Source organism: Bombina bombina, chromosome 3 (assembly GCF_027579735.1).
Source record: "Bombina bombina isolate aBomBom1 chromosome 3, aBomBom1.pri, whole genome shotgun sequence".
In the NCBI taxonomy this organism is placed as follows: domain Eukaryota; kingdom Metazoa; phylum Chordata; class Amphibia; order Anura; family Bombinatoridae; genus Bombina; species Bombina bombina.
This window is the reverse complement of record NC_069501.1, coordinates 516,429,299-516,444,086: the sequence shown is the minus strand read 5'-3', so window position 1 is coordinate 516,444,086 and position 14,788 is coordinate 516,429,299. Positions and strand designations below refer to the sequence as shown.

The following is a 14,788-nucleotide window of genomic DNA, read 5'->3' as shown; positions in this document are numbered from 1 at the left end:
CCCATCCCCCCTCTACCCTCATCCAAGCCTCAGTTTGTCTCACCGCTATCACATTGACAAAGGTGGTTTTCCCTGAGTACTGCAGCCCCACCAACGTCAGCTCCATCTCTTCCTTCCAGAACAGGGCCTTGAACCAGTCCAAAAGCTTATTGAAAAGGGCCAGCATCTCCAGTGCAGCAGAGAGCGAGGGGACCAACTAAAACAGAACCTCGCACAGCCCCCAGTACCTCCCTGTATCTCTCTAAGGCCCTCTGTTCTCTGTGTTTGCTGTAAATACTTGAATGAAAAAAAAAAAGGTTATAATGGAGATTGTATGAATGAAGTGTGTATTTGTTCTATTCCTTATCACTGCACACAAAGCTTCTTGAAGAATAAAAGAGCAGGATTATATTCCAATCAGGAGGTAAACATGAAAATCAGAAAGTAAATCTTTTCACAGATTGCTTGTCAGTCTGAGTAGATGAAGATCCTGCTGCTGCTGCTATTGCTGCCTCCTCCTAGAAACTGCTCACACATGGGTGGGGCGATGATCGGTACCCATCAATGACTCCCTCCTCTCTCCTCCTCCCTCTGCAAATCCAAAGACAAAAGGGATAGTAGTTAAATAGCTCAATGCTCAGTTCCCATTTTACAATCCCTGCTGCCCTCTGCCTTGGAGGAATCAGGATTACATGATTGCTTATAAATAATGCAAGGATGCTTAGCATCCATGCCTTGACACTGTAGAAAAATGGACTGTGATCTTCCTATATATCTATATGCTGATACAGAACTGCACTGTTAAAATGCTGACTATCTATGCACTGATAATTAACAAGATGTGCTTTATAAATGATGGTATCAACACAATGATAGTGTCATATATTATAGTAATACTGTGTATCAAATTTTAAATGCACATAGATGAATTACATCTTTTAATAGAAACATATTTGCAGGGACACCATTAGCATTAGCAGGGATCTGGGCAAGACAAATTTACGGGACCCTGCACTCTTATTCCCCTACCCTTGTCGCCCTGCCACCCTGTATGGTCCACACCAGTCCCAATATTCAGTATTACCTATATAAAAAGTAACAGTATATATTACAGCTCCTGATAGTTAAAAAAAAAACGTATTCATAAACAAAATACAGGATATACATTGCACCTTCTTATACCCTCACCCCTGTAAGTGCGGGCACCCCAAAGAATAGGGCCATGGGCGGGTGCCCCTCTTGCCCTGACCAAAGGGAAAGCCTACATACTTGCAATATACATGTATTGGCAAAAATGCTTCTAGTGAAAGTCATCACTGTTTTGGTATTAACATTTTTCTCTACATGTGCACGTGATGCATAGCTAGATATTCTCATTGCTCCAGCATTTTAAACAATGCAGCTGCTCAGACCACCAATAGGGCTTGTATCATGTCAGCAAATAACAAATTGAGTCATTGACAGATGGTACAAGCACCTTAGGCTCTCTGAGCAAGTGCTGTGTATAAAATGCTGGTGCATGGTGCATACTTAAATACACTTTTGAAACTGCTAAAGCTTTTATTAGAATAATTTTTGCTAATACATTTATATTACAAAAATGCTTCTATTCTGAAACTGAACTGAAATGCATCCATGTGGATTCCAATTTTAGCTGGAATGTCCCTTTAACTATATATATATATATATATATATATATATATATATACAGACTTTTTAACAAATTAGGGGCCACATTGTATTTTTTTTATTTAAAAAGAGCAGAGAAAATATTTTTGACACATTCTATAAGTTATAATTAAACACCATTCTCTGTAAAGAGACATGTAAATATATACATATATACAAAACATGGAAGGTGATTGCACTCCAGTAGGCCGATTTATCAAAGCATCAACTGTGCTGCATTCGCCGGCACCAATACGCTCGCCTAACATCACTGCCGCGGATCTGAATACGCTCTCCATAGTTACCAAAAAAGCTGTCAAAAAGCCGCGCACCAAGTACGGGGCGATGAGCAGCGGACTGTTGTTAACTAACAGTCATCGATCTCGCTGCTCTTCGGCTTTTTGACAGCTTTATTTATATACTGTCACTAAACACCGCCACTATACTAAACTGTTTAACCCCTATACCGCCGCTCCCGGACCCCGCCGCAACTAAATAAAGTTATTAACCCCTAAACTGCCGCTCCCGGAGCCCACTGCCACTCTAATAAAGTTATTAACCCCTAAACCGCCGCTCCCGGAGCCCATCGCCACTCTAATAAAGTTATTAACCCCTAAACCGCCGCTCCCGGAGCCCACCGCCACTCTAATAAAGTTATTAACCCCTAAACCGCAGCTCCCGGAGCCCACTGCCACTCTAATAAAGTTATTAGCCCCTAAACCGCCGCTCCCGGAGCCCACCGCCACCTACATTATACTTATTAACCCCTAATCTGCCACCCCTATACCGCCGCCACCTACATAAAGTTATTAAGCCCTAAACCGCCAGCCCCCCACATCGCCATAAACTAAACTATTAACCCCTAAACCTAACAACCCGCTAACTTTATATTAAATATTAACTCATCCCTATCTTATAATCAATTTAGACTTACCTTTAGAATTAAATTAAACTATATTAAACTAATAATTAACCTACCCTAACTATTATACTAAAATTACATTAATCTATATTAAAATAAAAAATAATCTAACCTAACTTTTATACTAAAATTACTCAAAACTACAAATTAAAATAACTATATTATATATTTAAATACCTAACCCTACTCAAATAATTTAAATCTACACTAAAAAATTACTGTTACCAAAAACTAACAACTAAGTAACCAAAAATAACAAACACTAAGTTACACAAAAAAATAAACACTAAGTTACAAAACAATAAAAAAGAAATTATCAAAGCTTTAAACTAATTACACCTAATCTAAGAGCCCTATGAAAATAAAAAAGCCACCCCAAAATAAAAAAACCCTAACCTACAATGAACTACAAATAGCCCTTAAAAGGGCCTTTTGTGGGGCATTGCCCCAAATAAATCAGCTCTTTTACCCGTAAAAAAATACAAATACCCCCCCAACAGTAAAACCCACCACCCACACAACCAACCCCCCCAAATAAAAAACTAACTAAAAAACCTAAGCTCCCCATTGCCCTGAAAAGGGCATTTGGATGGGCATTGCCCTATTCCAATCAGCCAATAGAATGCAAGCTCAATCCTATTGGAACAGCCAATAGAATGCGAGCTCAATCTGATTGGCTGATTGGATCAGCCAATCGGATTGAACTTGATTCTGATTGGCTGATTCCATCAGCCAATCAGAATATTCCTACCTTAATTCCGATTGGCTGATAGAATCCTATCAGCCAATCGGAATTCGAGGGACGCCATCTTGGATGACGTCCCTTAAAGGAACCGTCATTCTTCAGTTGGACGTCGCCGGAAGAAGATGGGTCCGCGTTGGAGGTCTTCAGGATGGAGCCGGTCGTCATCGGATGAAGATAGAAGATGCCGCTTGGATCAAGATGGTTGCCGGTCCGGATCGCCTCTTCTTCCCGGATAGGATGAAGACTTTGGAGCCTCTTCTGGACCTCTTCAGCCACCGGATGATGGATCGCCAGCCCCCGCTTGGGTTGGATGAAGATTTTGGAGCCAGGACGGATCGGTGATACCTGGTGAGGTGAAGACAAGGTAGGATGATCTTCAGGGGCTTAGTGTTAGGTTTATTTAAGGGGGGTTTGGGTTAGATTAGGGGTATGTGGGTGGTGGGTTGTAATGTTGGGGGGGGTATTGTATGTTTTTTTTTACAGGCAAAAGAGCTGAACTTCTTGGGGCATGCCCCGCAAAGGGCCCTGTTCAGGGCTGGTAAGGTAAAAGAGCTTTGAACTTTAGTAATTTAGAATAGGGTAGGGCATTTTTTATTTTGGGGGTCTTTGTTATTTTATTAGGGGGCTTAGAGTAGGTGCAATTAGTTTAAAATTGTTGTAATATTTTTCTTATGTTTGTAAATATTTTTTTATTTTTTGTAACTTAGTTCTTTTTTATTTTTTGTACTTTAGTTAGTTTATTTCATTGTAGTTATTTGTAGGAATTGTATTTAATTTATTTATTGATAGTGTAGTGTTAGGTTTAATTGTAGGTAATTGTAGGTATTTTATGTAATTAATTTAATGATAGTATAGTGTTAGGTTTAATTGTAACTTAGGTTAAGATTTATTTTACAGGTAATTTTGTAATTATTTTAACTAGGTAACTATTAAATAGTTCTTAACTATTTAATAGCTATTGTACATGGTTAAAATAATTACAAAGTTGCCTGTAAAATAAATATTAATCCTAAAATAGCTATAATATAATTATAATTTATATTGTAGCTATATTAGGATTTATTTTACAGGTAAGTATTTAGCTTTAAATAGGAATAATTTATTTAATAAGAGATAATTAATTTCGTTAGATGTAAATTATATTTAACTTAGGGGGGTGTTAGTGTTAGGGTTAGACTTAGCTTTAGGGGTTAATACATTTATTAGAATAGCGGTGAGCTCCAGTCGGCAGATTAGGGGTTAATAATTGAAGTTAGGTGTCGGCGATGTTAGGGAGGGCAGATTAGGGGTTAATACTATTTATTATAGGGTTAGTGAGGCGGATTAGGGGTTAATAACTTTATTATAGTAGCGCTCAGGTCCGCTCGGCAGATTAGGGGTTAATAAGTGTAGGCAGGTGGAGGCGACGTTGTGGGGGGCAGATTAGGGGTTAATAAATACAATATAGGGGTCGGCGGTGTTAGGGGCAGCAGATTAGGGGTACATAGGGATAATGTAAGTAGCGGCGGTTTACGGAGCGGCAGATTAGGGGTTAATAATAATATGCAGGTGTTAGCGATAGCGGGGGCGGCAGATTAGGGGTTAATAAGTGTAAGGCTAGGGGTGTTTAGACTTGGGGTACATGTTAGAGTGTTAGGTGCAGACGTAGGAAGTGTTTCCCCATAGCAAACAATGGGGCTGCGTTAGGAGCTGAACGCGGCTTTTTTGCAGGTGTTAGGTTTTTTTTCAGCTCAAACAGCCCCATTGTTTTCTATGGTGGAATCGTGCACGAGCACGTTTTTGAGGCTGGCCGCTTGCGTAAGCAACTCTGGTATCGAGAGTTGAAGCTGCGTTAAATATGCTCTACGCTCCTTTTTTGGAGCCTAACGCAGCCTTTATGTGGACTCTCAATACCAGAGTTATTTTTATGGTGCGGCCAGAAAAAAGTCGGCGTTAGTTTTTCGGGTCGTTACCGACAAAACTCCAAATCTAGCCGTAGGTCTTTTCTTTTTTTTACCATTGGTGTTTATCTTAATTGTGGTCATTTCACCGAATCACCATGTGATCTTTGTGTTTTTGGTGCCTACGAATTATATAGAATCCATGAGGAATTGTTTAAAAAACAACAATTACGCTTTGTATTTTGTACAAATTTCTTGCTTTTTTTGCAATTTTATTATGCTGTACATATTTAATACAATTTATTTCTGTGTAATTTACATACAAATTTTAGATTTTTGGTGAACAGTTTTGTTACGATTTTTGATAAACCTTTAAATACAATTTTCCCTGTGTATTTTTGTGTGAATGGTTTAATTATTTGTTTTGTATGAATTTTAAATTATGATTTTCATTGTGTACTTTTGTAATGTTTGCATCTCCTTCCCATACGAAAATGCAGTATACGCCCGTTAGCGTTTTCATGGTAAAAAGTGGCTTTATAGAATTCCACCAGGAAAATAGGTCTAGCGTGAACTCTTACAGAAACTCACCAGCCCAGAAACATTTTTAGAATCAGCCCTATGTGATGAACTTTAGAAACAATGCTGTTTACCCATAGGACCAACACACCTAAAAAACATGTTTCTTAAAATAGCCCCAACCTGCATTCCACATAACACAAATGGTTAAAATAAAAGACATGGCTCAAATTGGGAAAAAAACATTTGTAAGCCTTGGATTTATGAAGTGAGTTTTCCAGCATATTCACATTTTCTTTTAAAAATAAAAATCTAAAAATATTTTGTATTTAAAGGGACAGGAAACCCTAAAATTTTCTTTCATGAATTGGATAGAACATACAATTTTAAATAGCTTTCCAATTTACTTCTATTATCAAATTTGCTTTATTCTCTAGTTATCCTTTGCTGAAGGAACAGCATTGTACTACTGGCAGCTAGCTGAGAACATCTAGTTAGCCAATCACAAGAGGAAAATGTGTGTAGACACAAATTAACAGCTAGCTCCCACTAGTGTATTATATTTGCGTATTCTTTTTCAACAAGGGATACCAAGAGAACGCAGCACATTTGAAAATAAGTGAATTTAAAAGTGTGTTAAAAATTACATTCTCTATCTGAATCATGCAAGTTTAATTTTGCCTTTCCAATCCCTTTAAAAGTAACATCTGGGGGTCGATCCGATAAAAATCGTCTCCCGCAAAAGCCGGCGACGCCAATAATTGCGCGGATTTGGTATCCTATATACGGCGTAAGCTAGAAGTTACGCGCGTATATTTCTGCCGTCGCCCGCAGTTTTTTGGGCCATAGGCAGGTATACCAAACCCGCGCAGTTTGGTATCCAATATGCAGCGTAAGGACTTACGTGGCGAAAATGGAGAAAACTTACTCCATTTTCACCTCGCCACAAAAAGCAGCCGTAAGAAGCCTTACGCTGACTATTGGAGCCCCGTAACTCCCTAAACTAACTAGAAAATAAACCTAACACCTAACGCATGCGCAATGTCTATCTCCCTGTCAACCGCGATCTGCTAAAATAAACCTAACACCTAACGCATGCGCAATGTCTATCTCCCTGTTAACCGCGATCCCCCCCCCCGAAATCCCTAATAAAGTTATTACCCCCTAAACCGCCGCTCCCGGACCCCGCCGCCATCTACATAAACTAACCCCCTACTGTGAGCCTCTAAAACCGCCGCCATCTACCTTATCTATCCCCTAATCTGACCCCTTACACCGCAGCCACCTATATAAAAATTATTAACCCCTAATCTAATCCCCCTATACCGCCGCCAGCTATATTAATATTATTAACCCCTAATGTAAGCCCCTTACACCGCCGCCATCTCTATTAAAATGATTAACCCCTAATTTAATCTACCTACCCCGCCGCCAGCTATATTATCTATATTAACCCTAAGTATATTATAGTTAATATAGTTATTACATTATATATATTAACTATATTAACCCTAATTATATTAGGGTTAATATAGTTACTATAGTATTTATATTAACTATATTAACTCTATCTAACCCTAACACCCCTAACTAAATTTATATTAAATTAATCTAATTCATTTATAAACTAAAATATTCCTATTTAAATCTAAATACTTACCTATAAAATAAACCCTAAGATACCCTACCCCCCTGAAGATCTCCCTACCTTGTCTTCACCACACCGGGCCGAACTCCTGATCCGATCCGGGCCAATCAAGTTCAATCCGATTGGCTGATCCAATCAGCCAATCAGATTGAGCTCGCATTCTATTGGCTGCTCAGAACAGCCAATAGAATGCGAGCTCAATCTGATTGGCTGATTGGATCAGCCAATCGGATTGAACTTGAATCTGATTGGCTGATTCAATCAGCCAATCAGATTTTTTTAACTTAATTCCGATTGGCTGATAGAATCCTATCAGCCAATCGGAATTCGGCGGACGCCATCTTGGATGACGTCATTTAAAGGTACCTCATTCCAAGTTCAGCAGTCGGCCGGGATGGATGCTCCGCGGCGGCGGAGCGAAGAAAGAAGATTGAAGATGCCGCCGGAAGAATGAAGACTTTGCTGCCGCTTGGAGGAAGACGTCGCCGGAGGAAGAATTCTTCTTTGCCGCTTGGAGGATGACATCGCCGGAGGAAGAATTCTTCTTTGCCGCTTGGAGGACGACATCGCCCGGATCGGATCAGGAGTTCGGCCCGGTGTGGTGAAGACAAGGTAGGGAGATCTTCAGGGGGGTAGTGTTAGGCTTTTTTAAGGGGGGTTTGGGTGGGTTTAGAATAGGGGTATGTGGGTGGTGGGTTGTAATGGGGGGGGGGATTGTATTTGTTGAATGCAAAAGAGCTGAATTCTTTGGGGCATGCCCCACAAAAGGCCCTTTTAAGGGCTGGTAAGGTAAAGAGCTTTGAAATTTGTTTAATTTAGAATAGGGCAGGGAATTTTTTTTATTTTGGGGGTTTATTATTTTATTAGGGGGCTTAGAATAGGTGTAAATAGCTTAAAAATCTTGTAATCTTTTTTTTATTTTTTGTAATTTAGTGTTTGTTTTTTTTTGTAATTTAGTTTAGTTAATTTAATTGTATTTTTAGATAGATGTTTGTAGTTTATTAAATTTATTGATAGTGTAGGTGTATTTGTAACTTAGGTTAGGATTTATTTTACAGGTAATTGGGTAATTATTTTAACTAGGTAGATATTAAATAGTTAATAACTATTTAATATCTATTATACCTAGTTAAAATAATTAACAATTTACCTGTAAAATAAATATTAACCCTAACATAGCTACAATGTAATTATTAATTATATTGTAGCTATCTTAGGGTTTATTTTATAGGTAAGTATTTAGATTTAAATAGGTATATTTTAGTTTATAAATTAATTAGATTAATTTAATATAAATTTAGTTAGGGTTAGATAGAGTTAATATAGTTAATATAAATACTATAGTAACTATATTAACCCTAATATAATTAGGGTTAATATAGTTAATATATATAATGTAATACCTATATTAACTATAATATACTTAGGGTTAATATAGATAATATAGCTGGCGGCGGGGTAGGTAGATTAAATTAGGGGTTAATCATTTTAATAGAGATGGCGGCGGTGTTAGGGGCTCACTTTAGGGGGTTATAGATATAATATAGCTGGCGGCGGGGTACGGGAGCGGCGGTTTAGGGGTTAATAACTTTATTAGGTTGCGGCGGGGTAAAGGAGCGGCGGTTTAGGGGTTAATAGCTTTTTTATTGTTAGGCTAGTGAGGGGGGATAGCGGATAGAGGGTTAGACAGTGCGGGCTATGTTAGGGAGGCGTGTTAGACAGTGCGGGCTATGTTAGGGAGGCGTGTTAGACAGTGCGGGCTATGTTAGGTAGGCGTGTTAGACAGTGCGGGTGTTTTAAACTTTAGTCAGGTTTTATAGGCGCCGGCAGTTTCTAACGTGCCGCAAGTCACTGGCGACGCCAGAAATTTGTACTTACGCAGATTTCTGGACATCGCTGGTTTGTGAGACTTACGGCACGTTAGCATCTGACGGCGACTTATATGGGATGGCTCGAGTTGCGAGCTGAAACTGCGGGCGACGCCGGTTCCCTCGCTTGCGCCGCAAACTGCGATCGATATCGGATCGCGCCCCAAGAGAGCTATATCCAGAAACATATGCTTTAAGATATTATCTGTTATCTAGCCAAACTAGACATTAAAGAAAAAGAGAACAATGACATAGCTAGTTGCCCAAAATCTGACAAATGGAAACAGAGTAATTTTTAAAATGGATGTGCCAAATTCTGCCAAATAAACAGAATCAGATGACTAAAAAAAAAATTCAGAGGTGGCTTAACATGTTAACCCATAATATGTCTAAATGAAAAACCATCAGGAAAGATTGCCTTGGAAATTGATGTATACCTAGGGGCTGATTTATGAAGGGGACCGTTATGAAGTTGCGGTCATAAGACATTTATTCTGACTATATCTGTGTATGGCATTCTGCCAGTGTACATGCCTCAACTATACTACATAGCATGGGTGACCGGAGGGGGGGCAAGGGGGGTCACTTGCCCCCCCCCCAGAATTCTGCACCAGGTAAAAAAAATCAAGCACCCTTTTGCAATTACACAGCTAGATTAAAACTTCACTCTTCTATTTTGCATTTAAAAATAAACCTTACTCTTCTAGCTGTGTGTTTGCAAGAGAATAATAGACTTTCTATGAGTTGTGGTAATATTTTGTTTTTTTAAATTTTCTCTATGGGCTTTGCACCCAGGCTGGTCTGGAGTTAACCGCCTGAGTTGCTGGAAGCTGTGCAGCTGTATGTGAGTGCTGATGAATACCCAGTCCATTTCAAAAGTGCAGCCCATTTCCGTATTTTGTATGTTTGTATGTAAATTACAAAAGGCCTGTGTCACCCTTGTTTGTAGCTCAGTCTGTTTGAAGGAAGGCAATTGTGTGGCTGTATGTTAGGGACCCATTGAGGAAAAGCAGAAAGTGTTGAAAGTGGCAGCGCTGTGTCACCTCCAGGGAAGCAAGCTGCCCACGCCCTCTGAGTCAACCTTGTTGCTTTCACCTCCAAAATAAAAGAGCTCACAATAGTGTAGCAGATTTCAGACAATGTGGTAGGTGCACAAACTGGTTATACTCACAAAATTGCAGTTAAAATAAGCCTTTTTTTAAAATCATCACAAAGGTGTCTTCAGGTTCTTATGGCGTGTTATATGGCTGCCGAAAATATTTTCGCATCCCATAGAAAGTATTAGAAGACGTTAAGCAATAACTTATACTAGGTTTCCAATGAAAGCTCAAACCATTAATACACTGAAAAAATTAAACCCAGCTTAACTAGGTGTAAAAGAGGAAAAACATAATTTATGTAAGAACTTACCTGATAAATTAATTTCTTTTATATTGGCAAGAGTCCATGAGCTAGTGAGGTATGGGATATACATTCCTAGCAGGAGGGGCAAAGTTTCCCAAACCTCAAAATGCCTATAAATACATCCCTCGCCACACCCACAATTCAGTTTAACGAATAGCCAAGCAGTGGGATGATAAAGAAAGGAGTAGAAAGCATCAACAAAAGAAATTTGGAAATAATTGTGCTTTATACAAAAAAATCATAACCACCATAAAAAGGCTGGGTCTCATGGACTCTTGCCAATATGAAAGAAATGAATTTATCAGGTAAGTTCTTACATAAATTATGTTTTCTTTTATGTAATTGGCAAGAGTCCATGAGCTAGTGACGTATGGGATAGCAATACCCAAGATGTGGAACTCCACGCAAGAGTCACTAGAGAGGGAGGGATAAAAATAAAAACAGCCATTTTCCGCTGAAAAAATTAATCCACAACCCAAAAAAATAAGTTTATTCTCATAAATGAAAATAAAAAACTTAAATCAAAAGCAGAAGAATCAAACTGAAACAGCTGCCTGAAGAACTTTTCTACCAAAACTGCTTCTGAAGAAGCAAATACATCAAAATGGTAGAATTTAGTAAATGTATGCAAAGAGGACCAAGTTGCCGCTTTGCAAATCTGATCAACTGAAGCTTCATTCTTAAAGGCCCACGGAGTGGAGACTGATCTAGTAAAATGAGCTGTAATTCTATGAGGCGGGGCCTGACCCAACTCCAAATAAGCTTGATGAATCAAAAGTTTCAACCAAGAAGCCAAGGAAATAGCAGAAGCCTTCTGACCTTTCCTAGGACCAGAAAATAAAACAAATAGACTGGAAGTCTTCCTGAAATCTTTAGTAGCTTCCACATAATATTTTAAAGCTCTTACCACATCCAAAGAACGTAAGGCTCTTTCCAAAGAATTCTTAAGATTAGGACACAAGGAAGGGACAACAATTTCTCTACTAATGTTGTTAGAATTTACAACCTTAGGTAAAAATTGAAAAGAAGTCTGCAAAACTGCCTTATCCTGATGAAAAATCAGAAAAGTAGACTCACAAGAAAGAGCAGATAGCTCAGAAACTCTTCTAGCAGAAGAGATAGCAAAAAGGAACAACACTTTCCAAGAAAGTAGTTTAATGTCCAAAGAATGCATAGGCTCAAATGGAGGAGCCTGTAAAGCCTTCAAAACCAAATTAAGACTCCAAGGAGGAGAAATTGATTTAATGACAGGCTTAATATGAACTAAAGGCTGTACAAAACAGTGAATATCAGGAATTATAGCAATCTTTCTGTGAAATAAAACAGAAAGAGCAGAGATTTATCCCTTCAAGGAACTTGCAGATAAAACCTTATCCAAACCATCCTGAAGAAACTGTAAAATTCTAGGAATTCTAAAAGAATGCCAAGAGAATTTATGAGAAGAACACCATGAAATGTAAGTCTTCCAAACTCTATAATAAATCTTTCTAGAGACAGATTTACGAGCTTGTAACATAGTATTAATCACTGAGTCAGAGAAACCTCTATGACTTAGTACTAATCGTTCAATTTCCATACCTTCAAATTTAATGATTTGAGATCCTGATGGAAAAACGGACCTTGAGACAGTAGGTCAGGCCTTAACGGAAGTGGCCAAGGCTGGCAACTGGACATCCGAACTAGATCCGCATACCAAAACCTGTGTGGCCATGCTGGAGCCACCAGCAACACGAATGATTGCTCCATGATGATTTTGGAGATCACTCTTGGAAGGAGAACTAGAGGCGGGAAAATGTAAGCAGGATGATAACACCAAGGAAGTGTCAGCGCATCCACTGCGCCTGAACATCACTGGACCTGGACAGGTATCTGGGAAGTTTCTTGTTTAGATGAGAGGCCATGAGATCTATCTCTGGAAGACCCCACATCTGAACAATCTGAGAAAACACATCTGGATGGAGAGACCACTCCCCTGGATGTAAAGTCTGACGGCTGAGATAATCCCCCTCCCAATTGTCTACACCTGGGATATGCACCGCAGAGATTAGACAGGAGCTGGATTCCGCCCAAGCAAGTATCCGAGATACTTCTTTCATAGCTTGGGGACTGTGTGTCCCACCCTGATGATTGACATATGCCACTGTTGTGATATTGTCTGTCTGAAAACCAATGAACATGCTCTCTTTAACAGAGGCCAAAACTGAAGAGCTCTGAGAATTGCACGGAGTTCTAAAATATTTATTAGTAATCTCGCCTCTTGAGATTTCCAAACCCCTTGTGCTGTCAGAGATCCCCAAACAGCTCCCCAACCCGAAAGACTCGCATCTGTTGTGATCACAGTCCAGGTTGGCTGAACAAAAGAAGCCCCTTGAACTAAACGATGGTGATCTATCCACCACGTCGGAGAGTGTCGTACATTGGGATTTAAGGATATTCATTGTGATATCTTTGTATAATCCCTGCACCATTGGTTCAGCATACAAAGCTGTAGAGGTCTCATGTGAAAACGAGCAAAGGGGATCGTGTCCGATGCTGCAGTCATGAGACCTAAAATGCACATAGCAACTGAAGGGAATGACTGAGACTGAAGGTGCCGGCACGTCTCTTGTATGTTAGAGACAGAGTCATGGACACTAAATCTATCTGGAAGCCTAAAAAGGTGACCCTTGTCTGAGGAATCAAGAAACTTTTTGGTAAATTGATCCTCCAACCATGTTTCCGAAGAAACAACACTAGTTGATTTGTGTGAGATTCTGCAGAACGTAAAGACTGAGCTAGTACCAAGATATCGTCCAAATAAGGAAACACCGCAATACCCTGTTCTCTGATTACAGAGAGTAGGGCACCTAGAACCTTTGAAAAGATTCTTGGAGCTGTTGCTAGGCCAAATGGAAGAGCAACAAATTGGTAATGCTTGTCTAGAAAAGAGAATCTCAGGAACTGATAATGTTCTGGATGAATCGGAATATGAAGGTATGCATCCTGCAAGTCTATTGTGGACATATAATGTCCTCGCTGAACAAAAGGCAGAATAGTCCTTATAGTCACCATCTTGAAAGTTGGTACTCTTACATAACGATTCAAAATTTTTAGATCCAGAACTGTTCTGAATGAATTTTCTTTCTTTGGGACAATGAATAGATTTGAATAAAACCCCAGACCTTGTTCCTGAAAAGGAACCGGCATGATTACCCCTGAAACCTCCAGGTCTGAAACACACTTCAGGAAAGCCTGAGCTTTTACTGGATTTACTGGGATGCGTGAGAGAAAAAATCTTCTCACAGGAGGTCTTACTCTGAATCCTATTCGGTACCCCTGAGAGACAATGCTCTGAATCCATTGATTTTAGACAGAATTTGCCCAAACATCCTTGAAAAACCTTAATCTGCACCCTAAGAGCTGAGCTGGAATGAGGGCCGCACCTTCATGCGGACTTAGGGGCTGACTTTGGTTTCTTAAAAGGCTTGGATTTATTCCAATTTGAGGAAGGCTTCCAATTTGAAACAGTTTCCTTGTGGGGAAGGATTAGGTTTTTGCTCCTTATTTTGACGAAAAGAACAAAAACGATTAGAAGCCTTAGATTTACCCTTAGGTTTTTTTATCCTGAGGCAAAAAAATTCCCTTCCCCCCAGTAACAGTTGAAATAATAGAATCCAACTGAGAACCAAATAAATTATTACCTTGGAAAGAAAGAGATAGTAATCTAGACTTAGATGTCAGCATTCCAAGATTTAAGCCACAAAGCTCTTCAAGCTAAAATAGCTAAAGACATGGATCTAACATCAATTTTGATAATATCAAAAATTGCATCACAAATAAAATGATTAGCATGTTGTAGTAAACGAACAATGCTATATAAGTCAGAATCCAATTCTTGTTGCGCTAAATTCTCCAACCAGAAAGTTGATGCAGCCGCAATATCAGTCAAAGAAATTGCAGGTCTGAGAAGATGACCTGCATATAAATAGGCTTTCCTTAGATAAGATTCAAGTTTCCTATCTAAAGGATCCTTAAAAGAAGTACTATCTTCCATAGGAATAGTGGTATGTTTAGCAAAAGTAAAAATAGCCCCATCAACTTTGGGGATTTTTTCCCAAAACTCTATAGAATTTGCTGGTAAAGGATACAATTTTTTAAACCTTGAAGAAAGAATAA

General features: G+C 39.1%; 1 protein-coding gene across 1 annotated transcript in view; it reads right to left on the bottom strand.

Annotated features, from left to right (window-relative positions):
* ARL8A (ADP ribosylation factor like GTPase 8A) overlaps positions 1 to 482 on the bottom strand; it is a 64,477-nt gene extending 63,995 nt beyond the window's left edge. The window contains exon 1 of the mRNA XM_053704748.1: positions 44 to 482. Coding sequence (XP_053560723.1) covers positions 44 to 166 — 123 coding nt within the window. The 5' untranslated portion in view covers positions 167 to 482. The remainder of the gene's footprint in view (positions 1 to 43) is intronic.
* Between the last annotated feature and the right edge of the window lie 14,306 nt (positions 483 to 14,788).